The sequence below is a fragment of the Herpailurus yagouaroundi genome, unplaced genomic scaffold (assembly GCF_014898765.1).
Source record: "Herpailurus yagouaroundi ecotype Mexico unplaced genomic scaffold, PumYag 222, whole genome shotgun sequence".
Classification (NCBI taxonomy): domain Eukaryota; kingdom Metazoa; phylum Chordata; class Mammalia; order Carnivora; family Felidae; genus Herpailurus; species Herpailurus yagouaroundi.
In genome coordinates, this window is record NW_024412453.1 from 19302794 (window position 1) to 19319549 (window position 16756).

At 64.5% G+C, this 16756-nt stretch overlaps 3 protein-coding genes and 1 non-coding gene across 7 annotated transcripts; 2 read left to right on the forward strand and 2 right to left on the reverse strand.

Annotated features, from left to right (window-relative positions):
• Positions 1-219: 219 nt before the first annotated feature.
• MCRIP2 (MAPK regulated corepressor interacting protein 2) lies at positions 220-5289 on the reverse strand. Of its 4 annotated transcripts, none has more exons than XM_040459560.1 (5): positions 5119-5289; positions 4899-5016; positions 2115-2254; positions 831-932; positions 220-600 (listed from the first exon to the last, which is right to left on the reverse strand). In XM_040459560.1, exons 1-5 carry the CDS (start codon positions 5168-5170, stop codon positions 530-532), a joined length of 483 nt encoding a protein of 160 aa, XP_040315494.1. In that variant the 5' UTR covers positions 5171-5289; the 3' UTR covers positions 220-529. The 4 variants fall into 4 exon arrangements, with proteins under 4 accessions (XP_040315494.1, XP_040315493.1, XP_040315495.1 ...); XM_040459559.1 differs by having other exon boundaries at positions 2119-2254; positions 5119-5284; XM_040459561.1 differs by lacking the exon at positions 2115-2254 and adding an exon at positions 1163-1290 and having other exon boundaries at positions 5119-5264.
• Positions 5290-9846: 4557 nt separating this feature from the next.
• Positions 9847-9917, forward strand: TRNAG-CCC (transfer RNA glycine (anticodon CCC)). The gene has a single exon. It is a non-coding gene; the product is annotated as a tRNA-Gly (tRNA).
• A 361-nt stretch (positions 9918-10278) lies between these two features.
• On the forward strand, positions 10279-12012 carry METTL26 (methyltransferase like 26). Its single transcript, XM_040459558.1, has 6 exons — positions 10279-10532; positions 10683-10845; positions 11016-11075; positions 11456-11523; positions 11634-11712; positions 11792-12012. The coding sequence occupies exons 1-6, from the start codon at positions 10336-10338 to the stop codon at positions 11837-11839; spliced, it is 615 nt and encodes a 204-aa protein (XP_040315492.1). The 5' UTR covers positions 10279-10335; the 3' UTR covers positions 11840-12012.
• Positions 12013-12395: 383 nt separating this feature from the next.
• On the reverse strand, positions 12396-16726 carry WFIKKN1 (WAP, follistatin/kazal, immunoglobulin, kunitz and netrin domain containing 1). The gene is made up of 2 exons (XM_040459550.1): positions 14649-16726; positions 12396-13964 (listed from the first exon to the last, which is right to left on the reverse strand). Exons 1-2 carry the CDS (start codon positions 14817-14819, stop codon positions 12486-12488), a joined length of 1650 nt encoding a protein of 549 aa, XP_040315484.1. The 5' UTR covers positions 14820-16726; the 3' UTR covers positions 12396-12485.
• Positions 16727-16756: the final 30 nt, after the last annotated feature.

A 16756-nucleotide genomic window follows, 5' to 3' on the forward strand; every position in this document is an offset into this window, starting at 1 on the left:
GCCAAGGGAAGAGAAAGCCGGGTGGTGCAGGGTAGGTCCAGTGATATCCAAGGAAGAGGAGCTGGCCCAGGGCCCCGGCACCTCTGTCAGGACCCAGGAGGGCCAGAACTGGTTAAAACCGCACTGTGGAGCCAAGGAAAGGTCGGGCTGGACGTGGCACAGGGAAAGGAGGACCCTGACCCCACCCCCCCACGCACCAAGTAACAGCCACTCAAAAAGGGCAGTTTCTCGACTTTATTATTAGCCTGGAGCTCCTCCCTGCCAGCCCTAGGGGCTGGTCCCTGGGCACAGTGAGCAGGATTGAGGTCAGACAGTTTCAGCCCCTGGCAGCATGGGACAGCCGGGCCAAGGGGTCAGCAGGTGCAAAAGTCCAAATGCTGGCACTTCAGGTGTGGCCGGCGCCTGGCCGGGCTCAGGGTGGAGCATGGTCCGCCTCAGCAGTTCATCAGGGCGCCGTGGTCCTCTCCTGGCAGGGGTCCACCACGAGGCTCATTTGGGCCCTGCAGGGGAGCGGTTCCTTCCAAGGTGGCTAGGAGCAGTTAGTGATTCTGGCCAGGAACTGCTGCGCCCACCACTCGTCCAGGTCAATGGGCACGAAGTCTGCGGGCACAGTAGAAGGCTGGGCAGTGACGCTGCCTTCCAGGTCGGTCAGTGTCTCTCCCTGTGAGCTGACCGCAAGCCCTTCACCCAGGCCCAAATGTAGCAAGCGCTAGGAAAAAGCGGGTCAAGTTCAAGCGCCCTCCCCAATCCCCTGGGGCTAGAACCCAGCAGGGCCCAGGTCAGGGTCAGAGGAAGTGGGGGGGACTCCCTGAGGGCAGGGGAGGGCTCACTCTGCAGCCGGGGGTTGGGGGTCTTCTCCACATACTGCACGGGCCTGGGCCCACTCTCGCCAGCTGGGCCACCACCCAGCTGCCGCTCCACTTGCTGCCACGCTGTGGGGAGAGGGCAGTCGGACTGAGCCAGGGCCCTGGCATCCTGTCTTCCGCCCAGAGCCTGGTGGCCACCCTGGACCCCGGCCCAGAACTGGAGCAGGCAGTCCCCTGGACGGTCATGGGACAAATAGAGAGTCGAGGAAGGGCCCGGCCCTCTGGCTACTCTGAGTCAGATGGCAGTGGGGAAGAGGAACAGGGGCCCGAGCCACACCCTCGGGCCTCAACGCTACCTTCAGACACAAATCGGACGTTTTCCTCATGGGCCAGTGTATAGGTCTCTTGGGTCCCCTCAAGGGATGGAGATGTGACGGGGGGCCGCCGGCCATTCACCCGATTGAACACGAGCCTTGGCCCCGGGCTGTGGAGGGGGGAGGAGCCAGTCAGCAACTGTCCAGAGCCCAGGTGATGCCCGGCAAAGCTCCAGGAGCAGGTTCAGGCCACACACCCCCACCCCGGGCCCGGGCCCGGCCCAGGCACTTCCTTGAACTTCAGGGCGGCTGCAGGGGTGGTCGAGGCCGCTCCCCCCAGGCCCAGGCCCCCAGCAGCTCAGTTCACACCTGCGGTCCCCAGCCATGTCCCAGATCCCCAGCAGGGTTCCCTGCTCAAGGCACACAGGTGCTCTTTGTCCAAGGGTCTCTCGGGCACCCCTGCGGCCACCTGCATCCCGCCTCCCCAGGACGGGCCAGGCCTCCGGCAGCCCCTGTTCTGACCTAAGCTACTGCCGGCTCACTCTGTCCCAAGCACAATTCTCGGCCATCTTCTTCCCCCACAAAAGCTTCTCCGTCTCACCACTACCCCCAGTGTGGGAGGAAGGACCCAAACAAGAAGGTGGTCTGAGCCCTTCCCTCTTCCTGGCCGCCCCAGGCTCCGTGGGGATGAGCCCTAAGTGATGGTCTGACCGAAGACCGCTGGGTCGGGGAGGCGTGACTACGACCCCAGCCCAACCCTGCAGGCCCCAGACCAGGCACCGCTGTTGCCCACAGGGGTGGGAATGTTGAGTGAAGAGGCGGTCCCCGGGAGCCCGGGGCTCAGCCTACTGGGTGTGGGATGTCCAGGGAGCCGCTGGGTCTGTCCCAGTCAGCAGGGCCCAGGGCGGTGATGGGCCGCTCCGGCTGGCGGCAGCTGGCCTGGCCCTGCACACACAAAGCCCAGGACGGGGCGTGGAGGGGGTGGGGCCCGCACCTACAGCAGGAGGTGGGAGCCGGGAGTCCTGGGCTGCACGTGCCACTCCACCAGGCACTCGCGGTCCCGCCGGCCTGCTCGCCTTCCTGGGCTCAGGTGCCCCACCGCCGCTCGGGGGTCCTCCTTGGCTGAGAGGGCCGCTAAAATAAAGAGGAGGGTCTTGAGGGGCACCGGTCCCGCCAGCTCTGGGCCGGCAGGGTCTGGTGGCCCAAGAAAATGTAGAGGGGCGGGGCTCCTCCCAGGCCTGAGCTGCACCAGCCAGGGGGGTGTGAAGGTTTGTCCTTGACTCGGACAGCCCCTCGCCTGCCACCCCCGCCCCCACAAAGGCTGCTGGTTCCAGGAAAGTGGAGGCCGGACATCAAAAAAGCAAAACAAAAAAGGGAATTGCAGCCATAGGCTGTGAATCACAGGGACCACGGTGGTGGCCTGACCAAGGCTGCGTAGGGGCCCGAGGGGCAGGCGCCCACCTGCCTGCTGCCTGGAGTCATTTACGTAAGGCCCCTCCACAGGCCTTCTGGTGAAAGGACACTGGCTCGAGCGTGCACCTGTAGATGAAGGCCACACTGTGCCTGCTCCCAAGGGTGGTGCCCCCAGGCATGCTCCAGTGCCCCTGCTCAGGCCGACCTGGGTATCTTGTCACATAGTCTCCTCTCCGACCCCTGAGGTCAGCCGCCCACCCGTTTTCCAGCCCAGGGCCCCAGACCCCTCGAGAGGGAAGTGACCCGCCCAAAGTCACATGCTGCGTATGGGTGGCAGTTTCAGGACTTAACTGCACACCTGTCTGACCTCAAAGCCCACGGCTCGGTAAAACCCCCAGGCCGCCTCCCCCACCTGCTCACATGACCACAGGTGGTCACGCGGCGTCGTAGTATTTTCTTTCCAAGGACGGATATCGCCTCCACTGATGTTTTCTCTCCCGTCGGTCTCACGCTGGGAGCAAGAGCTCCTCAGAGGCACAGACCCACGTGGCCTGTTCACCACCATGGCCAGTGCCCAGACCCATGCCTGGCTGGAACCCCAGCCTGTATATTTAGCTGGTCAGACACCTGGCACACCTGTAGGGCACCAGGCGTAGAGGATGCGGCAGCGGCCCAGACACGCCCTCTCTCACCGGCCAGTCAGGGTGAGGGATGCTGGGGCAGTACAAAGGCACAGCAGAGAAAACAATAGGAACGCTGCAGCCGTTTTGGGGGGGGGGGGGGCCCTGAGAAGGTGCAGGAGAGGGGGTAGGGAGGACCCACAGGCTGCTTTGGCCTCCTGGCAGGGTCCTTTCGAGGCAACTGGGACTGGGGGCAGGGGCAGCTCCAAAAGAGGGAGTGATTTGGGAAGGGAGTGGGCCGGCCCAGCGAGCACACTGCGTGCCTCACTACTCCCTACACAAGCGGGACACTGAGGGACACGCTCCCTCAGGCCCAGGCTGGTCGGCAGCCCCGTGGCCTGGCAGGCTGCAGTGTGCCCAACTGGCTAGGGCCAGATGAGGACAAAGGTGAGGCCTCCTGGGGGGTGTGAAGGGCTCTATGCTGTCTGTCCCGTCTTCTTCCCTAGCTCTTGCCAGCTGTGTCCCGGATGCGCCCTGGGCCAGCGACAACGGGCAGATGGTGGTAAGTTTCTCCAGGTGGAGCGCCTGGGCCACTTGGGTCCCAGACTGTCTGCCTGGGTGACCAGAGGTGGCTATATGCCTAGGTCTCGTTTATTCCTCCGGGCAGTAGGGCAGCTGTGAGGGCCCAAGCTGAAATCACAAGGCAATATTATAGCTCAGCCTGGGTCCCAGGAGTCACCCCCCAAGGCCCCGTTCACCTGTCTCCCCACGACACACCTGTGGCTGGCCCAGAACATTTTCATCACTAGGATCCAAGTGTCAACCGGCCCCCAGCAGAAGGCCCCCCGGGGAAGAGTCTCGGCCCAGAAAGATCCCCACAGGATGCCGCCTCCAGGCAGGCGCCCGTCACCTGCACCCTCCTCAGCGATGCCACCTTGTTTATCTGCTGCCTGGACACACAGCCCTAGTGCAGGCGGCCTCAGGCCTCTGTGGGCCTAGAAGAAAGCCCAGGGCCCAGGAAATGCACAGAATAAGTGACACCACAGGCCCAGAGTCGAGACAAAAAAGTAAAAGGCTCGGCTCTGGGAGATGGAGAGGATCTGACCTTCAGGTCAAGGTCACGCGGAGGCCAAACTGACTGGGACTGCCATTCCTGTGGCCACAGGGGTTGTAGGCTGGCAAAACTGGTGATCATAAAAAGGCAGAAAACTGCAGCTTCCAGGAAGCCCTGACCATCTGTGGGAGGCCTCCCAGTGCCCAGCGAGGGTGTTGTGGGTGAAGGGTAGAGGAGAGCGGTGGCCTGGCAGGGCCAGAGGGAACCACGTGCACCCTCTCCCCTAGCCGGTTCCGCAAGGACGGGGCCAGCGCCAGGAGGCCTTCAGGGCCAGCACTCCCCGGGATATTTTGCTCTTGTCCTCCTGGGCAGCTCGCCTCAAACCTCGGCCTTGCGGCCCAAGGTCGCCCGGGGCATGTGAGTCAGCCGCGTGGAGCTCCTCCGATCCAGGAGCTGGTCAGCTTCCTCCCCACTCGGGGTCGCCAGGATCCCACAGGACGAGCGCGGGAGAGGGGTTCATGCACATCCAGCCCAGCCCCTCCGACCCAGCCCGGTGCCAGGTGAGGTGGAGGCGCCGAGGTGCGGAAGCCGGAGCTGCCCGCGCGCCCTCCCGGGGCATGTGGCCGGGTCTCCGCAAACCTTCCCCAAGGTCACCCTCTCTGTGCCGCGGCGGCCGGCCCACGCGTCTCACCTCGACAGGGGCCAGGGTCCCGGCGGCTGCGCCCGCGGGGGCGATGGGGTCGGCGGCGCGGGCTGCCGGCATTTCAGGAGCTCGCCGAGCCTGCTCTCCACCTGCTGCTGCGAGGGACCTGCGGGCACGGGGCGCGTCAGCCGCCGCCGAGGCTGGGCGGTCACTCCGCGGACCCTCCCCCCGGCGGCCCTGCCCGCCCCCGGCCCCTCGCCCCACGCACCTGTGCGGCGCTGCGCGACCAGCTTGCTGGGCCCCTTGGTGATGGTGTACATGGTGCGGACGGGCAGCCAGCCCGCGCGCTCGCCCGGACGCACGCCCTGCCCTGCCCTCCGCCCGGGCTCGCACTCGGCGGGGGCCCAGGGCGCGGCCCCTTTAACCGGCGGCCGGGCGCGGCGGGGAGGGGGCGGGCCGCTACACGCCCCCGGCCCTTAAAGGGCCCGCGCGTACCGGTCGGCCTCGGGGCACGCGGCGGAGGTCGGGCCGTTGGGAGGCCGGCCGGGGCCGCAGTAACCAGCGCCCCACCCCGCATGGCCCAAGGCCAAGGCAGAGGAAGCGTTCTGAGGCCTGGGACGGCCTTCGGCCGCCTGAAGGCCAGGTGAGCCGCGGGGGAGGCGGGGGCGTTGGCAGGCGCTGGGAACGCTCTGTGTGGACCCTGGAACCAAGGCTTGCCCCCACTCCTGTCGGGGAGCTTCGGCCAAGGTGCCTGCGTGGGCCTGGGCCGGTATCAGGGGGCATTCTGGGCCTGTGTCTTGGGACTGCTGGGCCAGAGACCAGAAAAAGTGGGTCCGCCCCCTGGGTTTGGGCAGGGACCCAACGCGCCCTGGGAATCTCCCTTCCACACCAGGGGACAGGAATAGTGGGTGCACTCCATTTCCTGACTCAGCCTCCCATGCCAGGGTCCCCACCCAGCTTCAGGGAAGGGAGGCCCCTTATAGACTGGGACCAGTGTGAGGGTGATATCCTGGGGAGAGAGAAGGTGGGTGAGGACGCCCGGTTTGCCTGTTTAACTCCAATTGGAAGGGAGCAGTCACCTCCCACTCCCGCCCTCTTGGAGGCATAGAGGTCCCCCTCCAGAGCTGCCCGGGGGACCAGGCCTGCCTGGAATGTAGGGGCCAGGTGGCCTCCCACCCGCAGGCTTCCTTTGTTCTAGCTCACAGGCTGCTCCGGAGCTCCTCAGGTCGAGGCCGGGGAACCAGGGCACTCTGGAGCCTGTGAGCCTGAGGACCTGGTGGGCTCAGCATAAGGCTCCCCTCATCCTCCATTTGGTTGAATTCAATCCTTAACATCCCCCCACCCAAGAAAACACTCTGTCCAGAGTTGTCCGGGGGTCTTGGAATCCACCCCCGAGGCTTGTGTGGCTCCCACGGGGCTCCTACACTGTTCCCACAAGTATGTGAGGAGGCTGAATGCAGCAGGCACCAGGGCCTGGGGAGTCCAATGGGGCCATGTCTCAGTCCGGGAGCTGCCACCAGAGGGGCAGTGGCCCTGGAGCAAATGCAGCCCCACTTTCCCTACACTTCCCCCTCAGAGCAGGGCTGAAACAGGCAGAGAGCACAACATGGGGAGTGGGAACTGTGAGGGGTTAGCTCCAGTGGGGGGGGGGGGGAGTGACAGCAGGAGGAAGGCACCTGTAGGGAGCAGGGCTGGTCTCCCCCAGAGATGTAGGCTCAGCCTCGCTGCCCCCAGGACACACCCTAGCTTGGGATGGAGCCTGGGGAGCTGAAGTTTCTGTCCCCAGACTCACTCCCCTTCCCCTAGACTACACTGTCCTTGAAGGCAAGTTGGCTGGGACCCCCCTGCAAGGGGCCGGTAACATGGCCTTTGGTGGAGAAGCTGGGAACCCATCCCCAAGCTGGAGAGGGGCAGCTAGACAGAGGGGTGGGGCCTCACCCAGCATGCAGAACAGCGGCCACCAGCAGCTGGAACCATCTTCCTATAGGGCCTTTGGAGTGAGCAGGCACTTTTACCTTGGACTTGGCTTCTAGAAGCATGAGAAAATATTTTACTGTTGTTTTAAGCCACCCAGCTTGGGGTGATTTGTTACGCTGGCTCCAGGAAGCCAAGGGAAGGGAAGCAGTGATAAGGAAATAGGAAGTGTGGGGGGGGGGGGGCGGGGCTAGGGAGGAAGCGCACACCCCCATCGGGGTGGGCAGCAGGGCAGGGGATGTCTTGTTTGCTCATGGCTCTCTGGGCACTAGAGATTCTATCATGTGGATAAACACTCATTTGGAAAGGTGCCCCGTGCCACAGAAACTTCCACACAGTGGGTGAGAAGCTCAAGAGGGCTGCCTGGGAGCCGGATTCCACCTCAGGACACAAAACCTCAGGAGGCCCCACGGAGCACAGGCCATGGGGTGGGGCGGGGGGGATGATGTGGGAACCAAAGGCAAAGGAAAAATGAAATTTCCTTACAACTTACAGCCCATTGACAAGTCCTTGAAACTGGCAGAGTGACCTTCCTCTGGGAGCTCAGCTGCCTCCGTGGTGACGCTTTGCTAAGGGCAAAAGGCAACCTTAGCCTGACACCCCCGATCCTATAAGTCTACTTTAACATGTAAAAACTCCTTTGGAAACTTCCCTTGTCTTTTCCTGCCCACGATACATGTTGGCAACCACACTCCAAGCTTATGGCCTGCTGATCTACACCTGAAGGGTTTCATGACTAGGATTTATTGGACAGTAGTAATGACCCTTTCCTAACAACAGCTGGCCCCCTCGAGGTCCTGGAAACCTTGCTTCCAAAATTTCTTAGAGACTTATACTATCTCTAAGCCCCTCCCAACTTGAAAGTACATAATCCATCGCTCCTCACGACCCCAGGGCAGCTCTTTGTACCCACATTTCCTATTCCCATGTTTTAATAAAACCACCTTTTTGCACCAAAACACATCTCAAGAATTCCTTCTTGACTGTCAGTGCCGAACCCCAACATTTTCTACGTCAGGGGACACTTCCAGGGGTCCACCGTTCAGCATTTGCTGGGGGGCCTGGATCCTCCCAGAGTCACATCCATGTGACACACATCCATGACTTTCCAGAAAGTGTGCGTTCACAAGTGTGCACACCAGCCTTCGCAGGCATGTGCACGAGTTCACCTACACAACGCAGGAAAGGCTGCAGGTCTGCCTTCTCCAGGTCAGAGCCTGGTGAGCGCCCAGTGCAGGGGGTAGCTCACATGGCGTCCAGCCCGGAATGACAAATATGGCAGGCGGGTATCAACCCAAGGTCAAGTGCTGTTGAAAGGAAGACTTTGCTGGGCATTTGGACAGCTTCTGAAGCAGGGCCATAGGGCATGGAGGAAGCAGGGACACCGGTCAGTCAGGTTCCCCGTCCCAAGAGAACATCTGGTGTAAAAGAAAGCAACGTTTTCTGCACTTTGAACACTTTAGACACCAAGTGTGTGGGTTTTCCTCGCCAAGCAGTTCTCTGCAGACGTCGACCGGGTGTCCTACAACTTAACTCAATTCTGACACTCTTATCCGGCATTATGCAGACCCCCGGGGCTGAGGGCCCAGTCCCACGAGACCACCCCCTCTTCCGATGCCAGTCACAAATCCAGGTTGTCACCTGTGCCTCTGATCCATCAACTCTAACTCCGGTCAGGTTCTCACGGCGCGCCCCCCCCCCTTCTCAGCCTCCATAATTTGCTAGAACGGCTCACAGAACTCAGGGAAATCCTCACTCATGTTTACTGGTCCATCGTCAAGGATAGGACTCTTGGGAACAGGGATGGAAGAGACACACAGGGCAAGGGGTGGGGAAGAGGCTGGGAGCCTCCAGGCCCTGCGGGGGCGCGCCACCCTCCCGGCAACTCCGTGTGTCCTTTGACCTGCCCGGAGGCTCCCGAGCCCCTTTCCTTGGGGTCTTTGTGGAGACCCCGTAACACAGGTGTGGTTGATGAGATCATCGGTCCTGGGTGATCAGCTCGGTCTCCCACCTGCTAATCACAGGTTGGGTCCCCCGAACACCAGCCCCCAAGGCCCAAGGGTCACCTGCTTGGTGGGAACCCAGGTAAGGTTGAAAGGGGCTTGTCATGCACAAACAGCAGTCTCCTCTCCGCGCCCACACATGGAAGGACGAGGAAAATGCAGAGTACACCCAATGTGGCTGGAGGCAAAAGCGCATTCAGGAAAGGAAAGCCGGGGCTGTGAAATGGTGGTCACGTGCAGAATGCCAGCAGAGCTGCCTGGCCCAGGGGGCCTGTCCAGAATGGCCAGCCCCACACCACTTCCCCAGCCTAAGCTGCAAGACTGCCATCCTCCCCTGACGAAGCCCACATCTCGGCCCCTCCACGACAATCCCAGGTTAAAGCCCGGGTCAGGGCCACCATCTGAGCTCTGGCCAGAGTGACGTCGGGTTTGGGGATCTCACTCGTGAGAAGCTGCCCACCAAAGATAAACTGGCCGGCTGCAGAACAGGGCCCCTAGGAGACACGGGCCCCAAGCCGTCAACGGGGAAAACACCTTGGACACAACAAATAGGGCTCCGACCTCCTCACAACGTCCGGGGACCCTGGGCTAGCGCTGGTCAGGTCAGCCTCACCGGAAAAGCCCCGGGCAGCACAGGACCGCGGGGCCGGCGGCTAGGACCGCCCCGCTCGCCCTCGGCCCCGCCCGCAGGGAGCCCCGCCCACGAGGAGCCCCGCCCCGGCCCCTCCCCGCCGAACGCCCGCGGTTGCCATGGTTTCCACGGCGCCGGCGCGAATCCGGGCCTCAAGCCAGCCTCCCTTAGGCCCCCTCGTTCCTCTCTAGCGCTGGGCGCCCAAGCGACGCCGCGAGATCCCCCAGCACGCGGACCCCGCCAAGATCGGTGCTCCCACCGCGGCTGCCGGCTGCAGTGCGCAGGGGCCGGCCTCCCCCGAGGCAGCGCGCATGCACCGTAGTACTTCTGCGCGAGGAGAGGGTGCGTCACCATCTCTTAAGTCTCGCGGGTAGAAGGCCTGACAAGGGCGCCGCTGGTGTAGTGGTATCATGCAAGATTCCCATTCTTGCGACCCGGGTTCGATTCCCGGGCGGCGCAAGCGTCCGTTTTAGTTTTCCCCCATGTCGACTAGACGGACTCGCTGACGACTGCAATTTCAAAAGAAAATCAGAACCGGGGAAACACCAATTCTAGTGCAGCGCGAACGAGACGATTTCAGAGAACAAGAGCTTTGAAAATGCCAGAGCGGCCACGGACGCCTGGGCGCCGAGCTGATGGTCACCTGTAAACCAGTGACCCCAACTCAGTGCCCAGTCCCCTCGGCTTGGCTGCCGCTCCCGGTGCGACTCCCGCGGCTGCGGGCCCCTTAACGCGCTGCGCGCCTCCTCCTGGGAATTGTAGTCTTTGGGGAGGCCGGACCACAGCTTCCGGCAGGGTTCGCGGCGACGGACTACGGCTCCCGGCGGGCCTCGCGGCGACGGAGTACGGCGACCCGCGGGCCGGCTGAGCTGCTGCGATGCTGGTGGCTGCGGCCGCAGAGCGGAACAAGGAGCCTATCCTGCGTGTGCTGCGGCAGTACATGGACCCGGCCCAGCGCGGTGTTCGAGTGCTCGAGGTGGCCTCTGGCTCCGGCCAACACACGGCCCACTTCGCGCGGGCCTTCCCCCACGCCGAGTGGCAGCCGTCCGACGTGGACCAGCGCTGCCTGGACAGGTGCGGAAGGGCTCCCGGAAGGCCGGGTCCCGGCTGGTGAAAGTGGGCGGGAAGCAAGGGCAGGTGAAGCGGGGCCTGTCCCGCTGTCCAGACTCCTCACGCCACCCAGACCCCTCGAAGGTCCCCCAACCAGGTGCTGCCCTTCCACAGCATCTCGGCCACCACTCAGGCTCAGGGCCTGTCCAACGTGAAGGCCCCGCTGTACCTGGACGTGACCTGGGATTGGGAGCATTGGGGCGGGATCCTTCCCCAGTCGCTGGACCTGCTGCTCTGCATCAACATGATCCACATCAGCCCCCTCAACTGCACCGAGGTCTGTGGGAGCAGGTCTGTGGGCCATGCAGCACCCCTCCCGGTGCAGCAGGAGGGAGCAGGGCGGCGGTCGCCCCCCCCCCCCCCGTCTCAGATGGGGCACTGAGGACTCTTTCAGGTGCGTGGGGGAGAGAACGCTCTTCAGCGGTGCCCTGTTTTCTCACTCCCCAGGGGCTCTTCAGAGCAGCAGGACACCTGCTCAAACCCAAGGCGCTGCTGATCACCTATGGGGTTAGTGTCCCTGCCGGAGATGGTGGGCCTCCCCTGGCAGGCCAGTCCTGACCCCGATCCCAGCCAGTCTATGCTGAGCTCTCCTTTCTGGACTCTCTCATTTTGGTTTCGGTATTTTCGGTTGCTTTCTCCCACCACTGCTTGTCGCCGTTAAACCCCACCCGGTGTCTTCTTTCTTGAACTCCCTCCTGGTCACCTGCCAGGCTCCCTGCAACCCCCTGGCTCACCAGCTGGTCCTCAGCCATCCCCCATCTTGGGGGCAGGGAGGGCTGTGTTCTTTTCTTTGTCTGAGTGCCAGCATGCCAGTCTGCCTGTTTGCTGAGGAATGGCTGACCCTGTGTCTGTGGGTGGCCGGCAGAGCTGTCTTCCCGTCTCCACAGCCTTATGCCATCAATGGGAAGATCACTCCGCAGAGTAACGTGGACTTTGATCTCACTCTTAGATGCAGGTCAGAGCTGGATAGGTGGGGGGCCTGGCTGGGAGGGCAGGTGGGCTGGGTGACTCCCCCCCCCCCCCAGCCACAACTCCACCTTCTCCCCTACCTCCTTCCCACTGCAGGAACCCTGAGTGGGGGCTGCGGGACACAGCCCTTCTGGAGGACCTGGGCCAAGCCAGTGGCCTGCTCCTGGAGAGGATGGTAGGTGGGAAGGGCTGGGGGCACAGGTGACCTCCCTGGGGACCAGGGGCAGCTGCTCCAGCCGAAACATCTTCCCCAGGTGGACATGCCGGCCAACAATAAGTGCCTGATATTCCGGAAAGAGTAACTTTCTCCTGCATGTTTCTGTCTCCACCAAGACCCGTTCTGGAATAAACCCAGATGCCAGCCCCTGCCTCCCAGGGCTGGGCCCTGGGGACTGCCCTTGCTTGGTCTGGGGGCTCTTGGCTGGTGGCCACTGCGCTGCTTAGAACCTGGGAATAAAGTGTTTCTTGCTGCTCATTGCTGACGTTAACCGCGCCTGCTCCTGGGAGCATTTCTGGCGGTGCTGGGTGGGCAGGCTGTTGTCTCCAGGGGCTCTGTACTAGGGGTAGGAGGGGTCTGGCCTGTGGAGTCAGGGCTCGGGGGCATCCTGGACCGTGTTGCTCGGCTCCGGCAGCAGAGGAAGGAGGGAGAGCTCAGGGACTGCCGAGGCGGGACTGAGCTGGCTGCCTGGCTCTGCTGCCACGAGAGGAGGTGCCCATCTCGGGCAGGTCACGGCCTGTGCTCCTGCAGGGACACGGGAGGTTCCCGAGGAGCCAGCGCTCCCTCGGGCAGCGGGTTACCAGCCGGAAGGCAGGCTGAGTGGGGTGAGGGTCCCACCAGGAGGTCCGGCACCCGCAGGCCATGAGGTCAGGCTTTTATTCAGCAGGACAGGAAGGCAGGGTGGGCAGACGCTGGGGCGGGGGTGGGGGGGTGGGGGGCTGGGGGGGCGGCTAGTCCTGGAAGCGGTTCAGCAGCTCACAGGCCTTCTTCTCGAGCAGCTCCGAGATCTTTTTGACACGCTTCTCGCTCGCCGTGCGGACGTAGCTGCCAGCGTCCAGCACGGCCACGCCGTCTCGCACCTCGCCCATGATGACCAGGGGGCCGTCGCCAGCTGTCACGTTGGGGCAGGGGCAGGTCCAGTCCATGCCACTCAGCGTCACCTCCAGGTACTTGGTGCCCAAGAACCTGAGGCCCATCTTGTCATCCTTGAGCACCTCGTCCAGGGCCACGCGGGCGATGCCGCCGCCCCCCACCTCGGGCTCCTCCAGCACCTCGGTGAGCCTCCCCACGATGGCGAAGTCGCTGCGGCACAGACTCAGCGCCAGCTTGCTCCGCAGGCGGCAGGCCCGGCAGGGCGGCGTGCGCGGCACGGGGCAGGCGTCCTCGCAGCTCGCGCGGCTCTCGAAGTTGTTGCCGTTGCCCTCGCAGCCGCCGTAGACGAAGGGGTGGCACTGCCGCAGCAGCGGGCTGTAGGCCCAGCGGGGCTCCCAGCCCTGGCAGCGGCCCTGCACGGCCGGCAGCACGCAGGCGTCGCCGGGGCCGCGGGCGCAGGCCCGCTGGCACGCCTCGTAGGTCTCGAAGCCCCGGCCACCGCCCTCGCAGCCGCAGGCGGGGAAGGTCATGCAGCCCCCGCGCTGGGGGTCGTACTGCCAGAGGACCAGGCCGGAGGGGGCGCCGGTGCAGGCCTGCGCGGCGGGCAGGCACTCGGCCGGGTCAGGGGGGGTGGGCGCCGCGTCCCCGGCCGGCTCTCGCCGTACCACCGACAGCGGGAAGTCGGCCCGCAGCAGGCCCGCGGCGTTGCGTGCGGTGCACGTGTAGAGGCCGGCGTCCTCGGGCCGGGCGTTGTAGAGCACCAGCTGCCCGACGCTGGTGACCACCACGTTGCCGTACATCTGGTCGGGCCGCATGATGAGGGTCTCGCGCCGGTTGCTCTGCTTCTCCCAGGTCACGGCCGGCGGCGGGCGGCCGCTGACCTCGCAGTGGAGGCTGGCCGTGCCCCCCACGAACACGGCCTGCGGGGCGGGGCTGCTGTAGAGGGCGGGTGGCGTCGGGGCATCCCCGGGCGTGGGGCGGGCCGTGGTCTCGGGTGGGCCGGGGCTGCTGGGCGGCCAGCTGAGGACGTGCTTGCAGGGCACCACGTGCAGGCGGAGGCCGCGCAGGCAGGCCTCTGCGTCCATGTAGCAGCGGTTGTAGTAGGTGAGGCCGTCGGAGGCACAGGTGAAGCTGGGCTCCTTCTCGCAGCGGTCACGGCAGCGGCACACGGGCTGCCCGTCCCAGATGTCACAGTCGGAGCCCTGCTGTGCGCACGTGAAGCCCTCACAGGAGGCCGGCGGCGTGGGCACAGCAGGGCCGCCGTCAGGGAAGCGGGCCGCCACGCAGCTCCGCAGCCCACACACGTTGGCGCAGCACTTCTCGGAGGCCTGGCAGTCCTGGGGGGTGGGGGTGGGGGGCGGGGGCAGCTCAGCGGGGACCCTAGCTCTGCCTGGCAGCCTGTCCAGAGGGAGGGGGGCCGAGCTCCTGCTGCCCCTCCCAGACCTGTCTCCCCCGTGGGAAGCTGAGCGCGGCTGCAGAAGTTTCCCTCCTGTTCTCTAGAGTGAGCCACAGCTGCCCGCTGTCTGGGGGGCCGTCACAGGTGTTGTCTCCCTGAGCCTCACTGCATCCTCAGACATTCCCCCTACAAGGCAGGTTTCACCGCAGAAACGAGGAAACCGAGGCCCAGGGCGGGGCGTGCGCCACGTGCTCAAGGCCGCTGCAGGGCTGCAGGGCAGAGGTCCCGCACGGCCCCCTGCCTTTCTGGCTTGCTGGTCCCAGGGTGCGGGCAGGTGGGTTCGGGGAGTGAGGAGGGGGCTCTTAATCTTCAGACACATGAAGGCGCAGACTGGGGGTGTTCCCTGGGACCCTCGTATGTGCAGCAGCCCAAAACCAGCAGCAGAGCATGGGGAGCCTGAGGATTGGGGCCCAGGATTGGGGGGGCGGCGCAGTGCAGCTGCTGGGTTCCCCCTCTGTGGGCAAGGCCTGGGTGCAGGGGTAGGGTCTGACCAAGCCGCCAAGATGCCCTGAGCCCCCCACCCCCACCCCCACCGAGGGCCGGCGGGGGTGGTGCCTCTGCTTACCTGGTCCCCGATGCACTCACGCTCACAGGTGCTCTGGGCATCCACCCACAGGTTGGGGCTGAGCTGGTTGGGGCACACGCCTGGGTGGCTCCTGGGTCCTGGTGGCAGGCTGGCCCCCAAGGTCAGCCCAACCACGAGGAGCGGCAGCAGGAGTGGCCTCGGGGCCAGCATGGGGACCGCCAGGACAGGGGGTGGGGGATGTGACCACCAGTCCCTCCTCAGGCCCTGCCCAGCCTCCTCCCTGAAGGCATCTGCCTCCCCAGGCCTGTGGTCGCTGCCCCTGCCCTCCAGCCCCCAGCTGATCCTGGGGCTCTCCCCTCACCCCCAAGGTCTAAGCCCACAGCAGATGCTTCGTCTCAACACCCCAGTTCGAGGGGCTGGGTAGGTTCCGGGCCTCTCCCAGCTCTGAGTCTGTGCGTGCGGCGCCAGCCCCTCCCCTGCCTGGCCCCTCTGTGGTCAGCGCAGGGCAGGGGGTGGGGAGGGGAGGAGAGCTGGGGAGGGGCCGAGGCCCAGGAGCACAGAAGACACTGGCCGCGAGGGTCACCAAGGGGCGGAGAAGGGCCAGAGAAGGGCTGGCTGCGGCGGGAGGGGAGGGGAGGGGACACTGTAACTGGAGCCCCTCCTCCCTCTGGGCGCCGGGCTTCGGATGGAAGGGCCCTGGGATCAAAGCTGCCTCTCAGACCCTCCCAGCCCAGGTCAGGGGAGGGGGCCAGGCTGGCCAACCCCCTCCGGCTCTCCAACCTGCCCCAGCTGTCCAGGGCCTGGGTCTCCCCCAAGCAGGCCCAGGCCAGCCCCTTCCTTAGATTTATTTCTTCTAGACAAGACAGAGGCACAGGGGTACCGTGTTCAGCCCAGCAATGAGTAAGCATTCTGTTCCTTCCCAGGAAAAACTCCACAACCTTCTCCTGGGAGAAGGGTCACGACCTGCCAACAGGTCTCGGGGTCAAATTGAAACCCTTTCTAAAGTTAGTGGTGAGGTCCCTGAAGCACAGGGGTGCACAGTGAGCTCGGCCTGGGCCTTTCCATGGTGACCCTCAGCAGATGAGGGTTGGGGGAGGCCAATGCAGGGCTGGACTTTGCCCCCGCCCCCAGGATGGCCCTGGTCCAGGCTCTTCCACAACTGGACAAGGCTCATGCCACCGAAGTGAGGTCCCGGGACGACCAGCAGGGAGGGAACTGTGTGCCCCCCGTATGGCCCCCAGTCGCACAGGCAGCAAACACTGCAAACATGGCTGGTGTGAGCGAGGCACTGAGTGTATCTACTTGGACGGACTTGAATTTCAGTGGTTGTGGCCCCATGTGGGGCCAGTCCCTAGAGGCCAAGGCCACCTAAAAAGCACCCTGGAAATGGGGGGGGGGGCGGTTTCCTGGGAGCTGCACAAGCGCCTGGGAGGAGGAGCCTTCCCTCAGACGGGTACGGAAGCCCCTCCCTGGCAGGGCTGGCAGGGAGAGCTAATGCAGCAAAACAGGACAAAGCCGCTGGAACCCGCCCTTCCAAACCCTTCCCCAGGGTCTGGGGCCCCACGAGCATCTGCTCTGAGATGGGATGGAAAACATCCCATGACCCCACGTCTGACCTTATGACCTAGGAGGCAGAGTAATAAAAGCCGTGTCTGGTCAGCGTGAGACCGGAAGACGGCCCAGTTACGGAGAATGCATCCTGGGGGACTTTGGGGTCCAGGACGGTCCCTCAGAGCTGCGGTCAGAGGCCTGGGTCCCCGAGCGTGGGGCTGCCAGGTTCAGAGTGATCGTTCCCAACCCCCCAGTGCCCACCACAGCCCTGGACTGAGCCTCACGCACTGTCGCCTGGTGGCTTTCCCGGCGAGGGCGCCAACTCCAGGCCCGGGTAGTGCCGTGCTGAGCGCTGGCAGGTGGTGATCCCGAGTCATCCGCTGCATCTCTGGCTCTGTGCCCACCACCCTCGCAGGCAGCGGAGTGAACTCGGCAGTTAGGCCCTGGACCCACGGACATCGAGGGCGTTCCTACCCTTGGAGGCAGCGCGGCACAGAGCGTCTCTGTTGCACCCGTCTGGCCCACCAGGAAAGGCAGTGCAGCCACGCTCAGCCCTCACAGCCAGACGTGCACCAGCCGTCCAGGCCGGGCGTGGA

Excerpts from the sequence above, each read along its gene's own strand:
- METTL26 (XM_040459558.1), top strand. The coding sequence starts at position 10,336 with ATGCTGGTGGCTGCGGCCGCAGAGCGGAACAAGGAGCCTATCCTGCGT. Across the intron at positions 11,524-11,633 it reads GATCTCACTCTTAGATGCAG|GAACCCTGAGTGGGGGCTGC; the intron begins GTCAGAGCTGGA and ends TTCCCACTGCAG. Across the intron at positions 11,713-11,791 it reads GCCTGCTCCTGGAGAGGATG|GTGGACATGCCGGCCAACAA; the intron begins GTAGGTGGGAAG and ends CATCTTCCCCAG.
- MCRIP2 (XM_040459559.1), bottom strand. The coding sequence starts at position 5,170 with ATGTACACCATCACCAAGGGGCCCAGCAAGCTGGTCGCGCAGCGCCGC. Across the intron at positions 5,017-5,118 it reads GGTCGCGCAGCGCCGCACAG|GTCCCTCGCAGCAGCAGGTG; the intron begins GTGCGTGGGGCG and ends CCGTGCCCGCAG. Across the intron at positions 933-2,118 it reads CCCGGCTCCCACCTCCTGCT|CGTGGCAGCAAGTGGAGCGG; the intron begins GTAGGTGCGGGC and ends CTCTCCCCACAG.
- WFIKKN1 (XM_040459550.1), bottom strand. The coding sequence starts at position 14,819 with ATGCTGGCCCCGAGGCCACTCCTGCTGCCGCTCCTCGTGGTTGGGCTG. Across the intron at positions 13,965-14,648 it reads GTGAGTGCATCGGGGACCAG|GACTGCCAGGCCTCCGAGAA; the intron begins GTAAGCAGAGGC and ends CCCACCCCCCAG.